At 39.3% G+C, this 12,735-nt stretch overlaps 1 protein-coding gene across 1 annotated transcript in view; it reads right to left on the reverse strand.

Annotated features, from left to right (window-relative positions):
- The window catches only part of TMEM117 (transmembrane protein 117), a 220,397-nt gene that overhangs the window by 4,146 nt on the left and 203,516 nt on the right, over window positions 1-12,735 (reverse strand). The window contains exon 7 of the mRNA XM_037390367.1: window positions 7,347-7,476. Within this exon, the coding sequence (XP_037246264.1) occupies window positions 7,347-7,476 (130 nt within the window). The remainder of the gene's footprint in view (window positions 1-7,346; window positions 7,477-12,735) is intronic.

A 12,735-nucleotide genomic window follows, 5' to 3' on the forward strand; every position in this document is an offset into this window, starting at 1 on the left:
TTAGAGCTATTATCTGTTTATCTATGGCAGGTTTGAAAGAAAACATGATTTACTACATTCTAAACTTCTTTTCTCTGCTATGGTTCACTTGTACACTTCTTGAAAAAATAATTTGTCATCAAATATTACTCTGTGTTTTATCCAGAAAGCAATTCCTTGCTGCATTGCCCCAAAGTTAACTCCTTATGCCATATTCTTTTCCCAGGAAAATGCATTAAAGTCCATTCAAAGAAAATTTCCACTTCTTTTTTTATTGGCTTAATCAAAACATTATCTGTGGTACTTTGTGTTTCTTCAGAGCCAGGACAGGTGACTTTCTAGAGAGATCTGTGAGACCTTAGGATGGTAGGAAGGGGAAAAACTCAGGTAGTACCAGTATTGCTCTTTCCCTTCAGCTAGACATCGCAAGAGTGAAGATGTGCTGGGAGAAAACAGACAATCAAAACATCAAAATATGAAGCATAATGAAATGGGGACATTATTGAGATGGCCTTTATAAAGGCCAAAATACACTGTTAGTTTTCTTGATTGTAGATTTCAGGTATGACTGACAAAGGAAACTTGGACATTGCAATGCTGAGCTATGACCTGCCTCCTCTTTAGGCCTGATGGCACCCTGTGGATTCACAGCAATCACCTGTGTGACCACATTGTCCTGAATGTGACACATGCAGAGCAAGCCACCTAAGGAACAAGACTTGACATGGCTGCCTGCTGCTGGTGAAGAAGTTGTATGAGAAGCTAGCAGAAAACGCTGAAAATGCTGATTAGAGGTAGCCAGCTGCATGATCTCAGGCTTCATGCAGCATCTATCCCACACTGTGGTTTCATAATTGTGAATCTCTTCTAAGGTGGAAAGATGGATCTGTCTATGAAAGGCTCCACTCCTCTTATGTTAAGAATTTGAGTGCTCACCTGATCTAAGAGAGAGATGCATTTCAATTATTCCTGTTTAATAAAAAGCATGACCTTGAAACTCACTCACTCAGCTCCTAGGCAGAGTTAAGCAGGCAGGAGCACAGCCCGAGCTCCACTATTGGGATCGTTGGGTAAGTGTGGAGTAAAAAGAGCGCTCAGATGCAGGCACCCCAGTTAACTTAAATGAAGATCAACCTGTATGTTTAAGTGGCCCCTAGTTTTCTAAGAACTGTCTGTTCTATAGCGAATCTTCTCAAAACCCCTTAAATTTCAAATTTCTAGACAATTTTTCCATCCTCTGCATCACTGTCAGGCTCAATGAACTCTATGATTTTTCCTTTTCTTTTGAAAACTATTGTCACCAGAACCAAACACTGTATATGAGTAACAGTCTCAATATAACCAATTGTGAATACAATGACATCTCCCTACTCCTGCTCAGTATTCCCTCTAGCCAAGGGCTGCGTTAACCTCCTTAGACACAAAATGACTGGGAGTTAGTGCTGTCTTGGTTACTTACAGAAGGTATTTGCCTCTTTTTAGAATACAGTGTCCCCTGCTGTCTATCCCTCTTCCAAGACACGTACTTTGCTGCTGTACTAGCAGGTGTGATGGCCAAATAAATCCAGGTTACCAAGCAATCCTTCTAGATCAGTGATAAATACGTTGAAGCAGACTGAATCAAGAGGCCTGACAGTCTCCACCCACAAACATCTATTTGATGATCATTGCCTGTGACAAGTAATTTTTGAGACTTATACTGACAGACCTTTAATGCTGTACATGTGTATAATCTATGTATATGAAGTGATTGTCGACTGCAAATTAATTTTAGCATAATGCTTTTTATAGCAAACTTTAAGTCATGTATTAAAGCTTATACAGTAAATAAGCTTGGTAAACTAGAAGTCACTCCTGACCTCTCACCTTGCACATAAACAAGCTTAAGTTTATGGTTTTGCAATGGTTCAAAATAAATACATTATGAAGCCATAGATACTAATTTTATTTTAAAATTACATTTATAATTTCTTTTACAGTGCTGCAACTTTCATTCCGGATGAAAAGTGGTAAAGGAAAATGGAGCCGTAAACTATGAAGTCATTTAATTTGTCTCCTAACCAATTACTGTATGATCCGTACCACTATTGCTCTGGGGTTGGCTCTACCCCAGTGAGGTCTATGTGGCCAAGAACACTGGCATATATCTGGCACCATTTAGCCCTCTTAAAGCAGGTGGATTTTTCACAGACACAATTTGAAATGGAAGGATGTAGTAAGATCAGCTCTCAAGACTGGAAGGCTAATCAAGCATTTCAGCAAACTGCAAAGAATTACACCCAGACTCTTCAACAACGAAGTTACAATGAAGAAAATCAGGTGGCAAAATAGGCTGTGTCATTCAGCCATGCACTACCTAAAAAAAGACCTGGTTAGTAACTGGCTTTCACAGAGCTGATGTCCTTACATGCTACACTTGACTTTGAAGAGGCAGGAATCTCATCTGGTGTATTTGGAAATGTGGTGCAATATCGAAATTTGGTGCAACAAAGATCTGCAAAAAGGAAACCTGGAGGTATAAAGCTAGCCAAAAGCATGCACTGGGTGTCCTTACCGGGTTGTGATACGAAATGGGAAACCTTTTACTAGGCATTGTAGCCTACAACCACTATTAGGGGATGAAAACTTGATCCCTGTTTTCTGAGAAAGCATGGCTGTTGAGGAGGATTGTATCCTCATCATCAGGACACTCACCAGAAGGGAAACCTTAACCCTAGAACCATCTCCACTTATGGCGGTTTGGACCCGCACCATAGGACCATGTTCAGAGGAACATCAGCCTATACAGGACTCTGCTTATAAACATCCTCCCCTGCCTGCTGAAGCTGAACAAACATGCACTGCATGCAAATGCCAGGGGCCTTCTCATGGTAAAAGAGGTATAGATTTTTCTTTTTCCTTTTTCCAGAAAGGCACTTATTTTCACCAACTGATGTTTGGGCAGTGGTCATTTTTAAAGAGGCTGATGAGGTCTATGAGAGGTTCAGCAACCAGTCCACAATCCCACATGTAACTGATTTACTGGACAATTGAGGCAGATCCTGCAGGTCCAAATATACGAAACCAGTTGCTGATTCTGAAGCATCTTTATTTTTATATGTTCATTCTGTAACAGAACAGTCACGTCCTACAAAAGAAATCTCGTGTAGAAGCCATTCCTCAGCATTCCTCCTGAGGTCAAGAAGAAATGTGAAAATTCCACTTACAAAGGCTAGACTCAAGTGGCCTTATGGTGTGCAACCACAGCCAGAGGCTAGTGTAGGAAATGTTGATTTTAGATTCTTATCTCAATTGCAATTTCTGTCTTAAAACATTCAGACACCTCTGTAAAACATTCAGGTATCTTTGAAAGGTTCTTTATATCTTCTGTCATGTTAGTGTTATTAGTTAGATACATGTATACAGACTATTCACAGCTGAACTAAGCTGCAAATCCTCTGAGTTTTTTTCACATCTGTGTGCATGGACAGCTTTGTTTTTACCTCTAACCTTTCTATTTTTGCCCACGGGCTCCCTGAGGCTTCCCTGTGTAGGCAACGCTTGGCCTGAACACTTGTGGTTTAACTCCAAAACACAGCCATGCCAGATATTCGCCAGCCATGAGGGTGATGATTTCTCCTTTGGGTAGAAGGGGACTCTGGCTAGATCAGCACTCAGAAATGTGTTTATAAACAGCCAGAAAAATCTCCCATCTGTTTTTATACTCACACTTTAATATTTCCTATTTGAAACTTATCCGCATACTTGACAGCAGATGCTCTTGGATCTCCAGTGCTGCTATTAAAGGGTACCAGTCAGTCCCCTTAGTGTCTTTTAACAATGAAAGAATCTGAAGTAACAAAATTTACTTTTAAGTTTTACAAATTTTCCTGGGTATTATAGCAACTAAAAGAGACTATGTATTTTCATAAACAGTAGTCCAAGACGGAAAACACACATTTTGCAATGAACCATCTGCCAAGGGAAATCCAGATGTGTTAAGCAGATGCAGGAATTCAAGGGTTTTTTTGATGTTCATAGATAAAAGCAGCTATCAAAACAGGATAAAAACATTTAATACTAAGTAGATACTTGCTAGGAGTTCCTAGGTGCAACAAAATTCGAGCAAAACAAGGTACTCAGTTACCAGTAAAAATAAGGTATGCTTTTGATAGTAAATTTAAAATTACACTGAAGCATATTAGCTACAGGATGCAGATGTTAATTCAGCATTACTGCCAAGTTACGACATTCAGAAATCACAACTCAGGCCTAAGAAAGCATGTTAATAGTTTAAAGCAGTGAGATGAGTTAAAAATAATACCCTTAGTACTGTTTTATTTATCTGGTTTTTTAGGCATTGAATTATTCAGAAGCAACATTTCAATTTTTTTCTCTGCAATCATAAGCTTTATTTTGTGAAAGCTGAAATTCTCCTGTCACTGAATTCAGGAGCTAAGCCTGTAAAAAAATAATTAAAAAAAGCAACTGTCTTAAGACTTGTAATGAAATCAGGAGAGTTGGCAACACAGAGCATGTAACTGTGAAATGCTTCATCTGTACAGAACTTGCATGATGCCATTAAGCACACAGCAACAGAAAGGTGGTTTAAAGCCCTTCACTCTTCTTAATGCCCTTTTACTTAGAGCTGCTTCTTTGTTGGACCTTTGCTCATTGGAGAAACCTAGCATCAAATAGGGCTGCTCAGGGCAGTCCTAGAGCTGCTCTTATTTATATCAATCAACAGTGACCAAAATAGACTATAAAAGAACTTATGAAGAATAAAATTTGCCAGGAAAAAGATAGCAAATGTTATTTCAGCCATTCTTTCTTTGTCCTTGCTATTTGGGAGAAAAGGATTTCTAGTTTCTACAAATCAGGGCACAGATTACAGATTTACAGCCTGACTTTATCCCTATAGTAAGTACTAAAATAAACGATATTGAGGCCTTGGTCTTCTTTTCCTGGTTTTTACTAAAAAGAAGTCCTGTGGTTAAATTTAACATTCTGGATCCCATGTATTAAACAGGGCTTAAATACAGCAGGTTCCTGCCATTATCAGTGTCCTACCCCCATGTCACCTGCTGCAGTTGCATTCATGTGCATCACTCTCTACCTTCATTTTAGACTGGATTGCATTCATCTTCTTATATATATTGAACCAGTTCTTTCTTTTATTAGCTCTTTGATTTGAGTAGAAAATTACAAGTAACTACACATCCACACAATAACTAGAGCTTGAAAATGATCCAAGATGATACCCTAACCTAAGACAAGAACTGATGGCAAGAACAGATGGTTCAAGCAAAACTTACCCAAAGGGAGGTTCTTGTGCCATGTGTTATGGCTGTTTATTAGATCTCCTAAAAGGTGGTGTAGCACCAAGATAAAACAGGCACTCAGTAGACAGAGTACGTGATGTGCAGTCAAATGGATTGATTTGTCTAGTGAATCTAATAAATGGATCTTGTTAATGCTGAGCAGGGAAAAATATTCCTCAGCCCCTATCCATTAGCTCATCCTCATTAAAAGAATGCCTTCTTGCCAGAAAATCAGAAAGGCCTCCAGTCCTCTCTGCAGAAGACTTTACAATGGATAAATGTTGGCTTCTCTCGGCTGGTCTATTTTCAAACAGCAGCTCTGCTAGCGGTTGTATTTCTCATCCCTAATTTATGCTTTTTGCTGTTGCTTATTCTTTGCTTTTCCCTGATTATCACCAATATCCTTGTCTCTTCTACAATGCAAAACTGATCTTTGTGCTTCATCCCCTCTTCTGCCACCCATTTTCGTCTACATTAATTATATCCTGAGTTTCTGTATCTGATATTGCCACTCACCCTACCATGCCTCAGTCATTGTGTTCCTCTGTGCACCCATTTTCACTACTTCTTATACAACTGAGTAACTGCATGGCATCTGGGAGCCTTGTGGGACTGAAACCCTTTGAATTCATGCTCTAATCTCGAGAAGTAGAAGAAACCCCGTTTTCACTATCTCTGAATACCATGATTCAGATCAAATATTTGATGCTTAAACTGCTTTTTTCCCCTCTCCTCTCCCTTTTTGCTCACTTGGAGAGAAAAAATGTGTTTATCATATACACACCCCATTTCTTCTCACCCTACCTTCCAGTCACTGACCACGGGATCATTTACTTCATCCTGTTCCATAAATCACTAGTGGCTCAAATGGTCTAACTCAGATGTGCCCCAGCCCTTCTTTCTTCTTGGCCTTTGTCTTCTCTTTCAGGGTTCCAGCAAGGCACCTACATTCAGTCTTGAAAAGCTTTCTATGCCTCCATCTGTACTCCCTACTGGCTCATTTGCCTTCCCTCATTCAATAGCCAGCAGGTAATTTTTGCACTCGTTTTCTCTTTTCTGTTTTTTAATCTGATCACTCAGATTTCTACTTTCTCTGCTGAAAATGCCTTTTCTGAGACCTCATTCAGCCTATCTTGACTGAGTCCTGGGTTTGTCATTCTTTCCTCTTCACCTTTGCTTTTGCTGCCTGGTGACCTTGTGACTCACCCGCTAGCTCTTGGCCTTATCTTTATATCATCTCTGAATGCTCTTTTTGTCCCTGCTCTGCAGGAGTTTTATATGGCTGTGCCACTGGATGCTCTCATCTATCTTATTCCTGTATGTATCATGTGCTGTGATTGTTTATATTAGCAGTTAAAGAGCCCTGTCAATTCACACCTGCATTCTTCTGCTATCCATTATTACCAAATTCTTTCCAATGCAGAGAGAGTAGCTATGCTCCTTCTGCATAGCTTGAAGGTAAAACCAAAATATTTATCCCTATTTAACCTTCTCTTTTTCATTCCCTACTGTTATTAAAATACTGTCTCACAGTATGCAAGGATCAAGTACTTTTTATCTATATGTACCATTCATTTGAGTAACTGCAATTCTATTATATTTGAGGTTATTTAACTGTCTGCTTCTGGTTACATGACTGATGGAAGTATGGTTATGAGTGGCCTTTGCCAGATGAGAATGACCAAAGTTATGAAAAGAAATTAGCATAAATCATAGCAAAGGCTTCTGAAAGCATAAGAGATTTTAAAATGAAATAAGCTTCTAATTCCCCTGGAGAGTAATTTTAGATAAAAGATCTCTGAAGCTACATTAGGTATTACTTAGTGTCACAAGAAGTTGCTGAAATCCATGAAAAACAGCAGGTCTCTCTGATTCGTAAAGGTTCCTCATTTCCTCGAGCTACTTATATATAGATGATGTAGATATAGACAGATAAATGCATAGAAAAATAGTAATCTGGGACATACACACACATAAAGTATGTTGTTAAGAACATACATGAGCATACATTCATTACACAGAAGAAGATCACCGTGTGCCTGTGTCACAGTCTGTAAGATTACATACCTGTTATATGTATGTGATACTCCTCTTTGAAGATCTTTTGGAAATAAGGTACTTTGAACTGCATGTGTGCAGATGGCAAGCCTGGAAGATTCACTTCAACATCACCCATAAAATGTGGAAATTCCCAGTCCTGTGAAAAAAAGAAATGTAAGAGCCTAAATATAAACTTTCATTTTTACTTTTGCCCTTTAAAATTACTTCAATTAATAAAAGGGAAAGGTTCTATTTTTAAGCCTCTCATTATTAGATTTTCTTACTTTGGCTGAACCACTTGAAATAGAACACCTTGTTTATATTACATATTACAATATGATTTTTACTTCATCTCCATGTAATTATGTGTTTGAAAGCTCACTTCAGAATAACAATATTGAACCCACTGTACCACTGATAGTACAAAATAGTTAGTCTAAGCATAAGAATACCTGTATAGCAACCTTGCAGTACTAGTTACAAGTTTGGTTACTAATCTGACAGTTTATAGGTAAGAAATTGGTAAACCAGGCCTGACCCTTTCAAACATTTCATGTATCTGCATTCTACTTGTTCAGTCTATAGGGTGTTTTCTGTATTTGGCCTTAATACCTCTAAATAAAAACTCCCTGCAAGTGCAGGCAGGCCCTTCAGCAGAATCTGCCTGCATCAATCCAAGCACAGTTTTTTCCACTGCTATATATCAGCTGACAAGGTAATGCTGGAAATGTGGAAGCTCTTACCTATAATTATGCAGATATATAACTATTTGGCAGCATATGGCAACCCAGCTGAGGAGGAGCTGCATTTAAAGGAATTTTTCACTTGGTTATCTGCACCCACCATCAGTCACTTGAAGATGGGTATAATAGCATGGCTCATTACAGCCAGAACTGAAAGTCTAGCGATAGTGCTAGAATCAGTATGAGTAAGTTACTCTGTGTGCTGCAGACTGTTGGTGATCTGCTGTTAAAAACATACTGGCCCTGTCCCCATGTGTATCCCTGGCTTTGTATCCCATAAATTAGTGCAACAAGCATCTGAATTACTAAAGGTAAGATAAAAGAATCTGGAATGTGGGCAGCTCTGTGAGTGACTTGTGCTTCCTTCACATGAAAACCATTCCAGTGCAGACCTACCTAGGAGAACCAATTCCTTTCTTTCTTTCTTTCTTCACCCCGCCCCCCCCACCCCCCCCCCCCCCCCACCCCCAAGTTTTGTAAGGCTGGAAAGTTTCCTACCAGGGTAATGAAAAAAATAATTCAAAACCAAGAATCATCTCTGAAAGATAAATCACCATATATAACTTAACTTCCAAGAGCTGCTAAGTGCTCCAACGTTTTCTGCAGTGGAAGGGAAATGGAGGTTTTATCAGCAGGGAATAGCATGGCCCAAAAACTAACAGCAGCTGATTTGTACTAACTCTTTGTGATACTGAGTTAAATGGATTAACAGGAGTATAAGCAAGAAGAAAACCTGACCCTCTGTACCTGGTTTTCAATGTTCATAGTGATACAGAAAGTGCCAATTTACAGATGCAGAAGGTAAGAGAAATAAGGATGCTTTCCTTTTGCCTTATTACTAATGCAATACATGCACTCCTTGGTCACAAGGTATGGTAATAACTGCCCTGCTGCACAATCCCTTACACTGCATCTGCAAACATCCCCTTGCAGGTGGTAGACATTCAAAAAGTGCCCAAAGATAAAAATTTTATGGGTGTATGCTCTTAGTTCACAGTATCTAATATAGATCTCTGGACTGGTGTCTCATGTTAAGTCATACATACTCTCAGCCAGGAATAAATAGGAATAAATACATTACATATTCCTGAACATAAACGAATGGAGAGCTGTGGGCTGCATTAGAAATAAGTAAATATGGGACTATAAATCTGGCCTGCTGCTCTTGCCTTGCCGCAATGTTCCTACTGTGCCTTTTGCCGATTTACAGATAAAATTCCACGGGGGAGGGGCGGAAATCATACAGAATTTTGTATTGGACTGTGTCTTTGCATCTGAGTTTTATTAAAAAGTTCAGCATTTTTTCTGATCTGTATAAATATTACCTGATAATGAGTAACTAGAATGTCAGCTCTGTCAGTTGTGCAGTTTCCCCTTATTTGTCTCAGCAAACAACTACTGACACTGGACCATATTTCATAAAACAAAAGCAAAAGAGAGATGTCCAACCCCAACAGTGTACTGTTCACGTTATAATAGACTGGTAAGTGGACAGCCCATTAGAAAAATACATATTTGACACTTCTAACTATGGCTACCTTTCACACGTACATTATTCCACATTTTCTACATATATACCTCATATTGTATGAAGCATGCCTGAATTGTATGATGACCGCTCTTACCCTCTAGCCCCATAATATCACATTGCCATTGCTAGAGAGATGGGCACAGGCTGGCACTGTAGACCTCATAGCTATCAACAACTCACCAGCGCTCAGCTAAAGAAATGCAGATCCGGGGCTGGACAAAACTGCTTTTAGGGGTAACTAGGAGAACAAAGAAGTATTGAACACATGTGAAAGGTGCTGTGTATAGTAAACCTGGGTGTAAAGTACAGCTTCAGATCAGTGAAGAAACAGCAAGGTCTAAAAGTGTGTTAGCAAACATAAAAATGCCCCCAAGTAAATCCTAGAGTGGGGAAAAAGAAACCATCACAATGAACATCATATACTTCCCAGTAAATGATTCCAGATGCCAATGACACATCGTAAGCCACCCCACCCCACCCCCACCCCCCGCCCCACACTGAAACTGCCCATTTCAGGACCCAAATGAGCAGGGGGAGGGTGGATGAAACACCAGCAGAAGTGGTAGAAACTGACAAGTGTGTGTATAACAATTTTGACATTACTTGTGTTACTGCAACTTTTTTCCACGCAGAAGTATTATTTTCTGTAATAATTAGATCCCAACTAATAATGATTCTTGGATTATAATGTTAAAATTTAAATGATGCTAATAATAAATTGTTGACTTTATAAGGTGTTTCTTCTTCACCCATAAATAACATTTCCAATATAACACCTTTATCACTATGATTATAAAATCTGTTATTTAAGAACAGTCCCACTGGAAAAACAGAAATAAAAAATAAAAACAACAAAAAAATTAAAACAAACCACAAAAAATGTATTTGAAAGCAACATTAAAAAAAAGAAACTAAAATAATGAGTTAAACCTACTGACTTCCATGAAAGTCACTACAGCCACAGCACTTAGGAAAACGAAGCTTCAGCTTAGGTGATTAAATAGCCTTAAGGGCTTCATTTGGCTCACAGCTTTGGTAAGTGTGAGCATTTACTGTCCGTGTAGTGATATTATCACACGTGAACACATAGCTGTAGTATTATTATTGTGCAGGAGAAGAGCAGATGACTATTAACTTTCCAGGCTAATGCAAATATCAGATTGTCAAATCCAAATCCAATAAAGTAGCCATTTTTCTACCTAGGTTCTGAGAAAGTGTTGTCCAAAATCTTTTGATTATGTTGTAATTTTTTTCCTTACTGACTAACAAAAGACAACTTAATCTCAGCAATATCCAGAAAGCCCTTTTTCCAAGAATTTCAGGGTGCCTAGTAGGAATAATAGGTACACTAATAGTGCAAATGTACAAGCCCCAATAATCTAACTACTTCCTTCTTTGGAACACAGCTCGTGTCTGCATCATGCTTTCATACACGCTATTTTCTCTCCATAGTCTCTATTAGTCTGTGCTACCAGTTTGTGCTCATCTCTAGGACATGAGTGACATATGCTATGTTCTTTAAGTTCTCAGCTCATAATTATGCAAAGTTCACTTGATTAGCTTTAGTTCTTACTGCTGAGGTGCCTGTACTCTGCCATATCTGGGATATCATTAAGAACTGGGTCCAAAATACCATATTTAGAAAGTATCTCTACTGGTAGAGTTTGAAAAATAAAGCCATGCAACCATACTGTTAGCTCATATTTATATCCCTCATACTGCATGAACAAATTGTTTCTTCTTTAAATCTGTCAGTATAAAATTTCTAATATTCATCTACTTCAGTGATTTCCAGCCTGGGGGGGGTCTGCAGCATACTTCTATGCAGTTTATGAAGAAGAAACCAACCCACAACTAACAGGCTTAAATCAGCTGCACAGAGGTCTCTAACCTCACCGGCAGGTTTTGTGGGATGTGCAAATCCAATTAGGTTATTGCCCCATTTCACTCTAGTCATGAGGAAAGGGCAGCCAGAGGGTGAGCGTAAGATCGCTGAGGGGTTCATCCTAATGTTGCAACAGGCAGAGGGAGAACCTCTGGTTTCCATCAGCTACCTCACTAAACCCGGAAGCACAGACAAAACCAGATGCTGCAAAAGAGAAGATCGTGGTATTTTGATTTTCTTCCCTTTGCTTCTAGTTCCCCATGCCAAACAAATGTGCACACTCTCTGCTGCAATGCCAGGTATTAGTTCAAGACCCTACAGTGGCACTTGTAGTACTGATTTGGTATCTCTTTAAGTAAAGATATTTTTAGTAATGGTAACCAAGCATTAAAGTTACACTTTCTGATACAATCTGGCCCTTCTTTGCCATCATCTGAGGAAAAGAGAAGGCGCTGCCTAAGGAAGCCCTGTCCTGACCTCGAGCCAGGACACAGCTCCCTGGGGCTCCTGGCGAGGCAGCCCAGGGGCACGCTGGCAGCACCCAGCACCCTGGCTGGCTGCAGATTGCTCCTTGCTGCTTGGTGTTTTTTGTTGCAGGCTCCAGGTTGTGTCTCCCAACTCCAGAGGACCAGGACCGGGTGCTGGCAGGATTCAGCAAGGATCATAAGCTGTCTGAGAGGGCAATGCTAGCCCTCAGCAGACCACATCCCACGCTTCATGCACACATGACTCGACACCCCTCAGCCACCAGCCCCTTTCCACCCAGGGAAAATTGCCAAAGAGAAAGTGGGACTAGAATTAAAACCCAGTAATGATTAATAGTAAACAAATGTGCCATGTTTTCAACTCTCCTCCTGTCTAAATGTAGCTCATCGGGTGTTTGGTACACAGTAAATATGAAATAACACTAAAAATAATATAAACAGTGTTCGGATATAATCATGGAAGACGACAAATGCACACTGAATATTTCTGCTTTAAGTAGTGATGATATATGCTATATTTAATGCTAGGCACACATTTGTACTTTAAACTCCTGAGTATAATAAATAAACAAAAATAGAGGGAAGGAACTGAGAAAACACACATATGAATGTGTATATGCGTTCCAGAAAATGCCTATAACAATTTTTAATTTATTAAAAACCTTTTAACTTATGAGGTAGACTACTGTGTGTTTTCAGGTATCTTTGCATCTCTTGGGTAGCTTTGTTTCAACTCTCAGAACATGGCAGACAGGTAGACAGCTAGAGGAAA

Source organism: Falco rusticolus, chromosome 5 (assembly GCF_015220075.1).
Source record: "Falco rusticolus isolate bFalRus1 chromosome 5, bFalRus1.pri, whole genome shotgun sequence".
In the NCBI taxonomy this organism is placed as follows: Eukaryota; Metazoa; Chordata; class Aves; order Falconiformes; family Falconidae; genus Falco; species Falco rusticolus.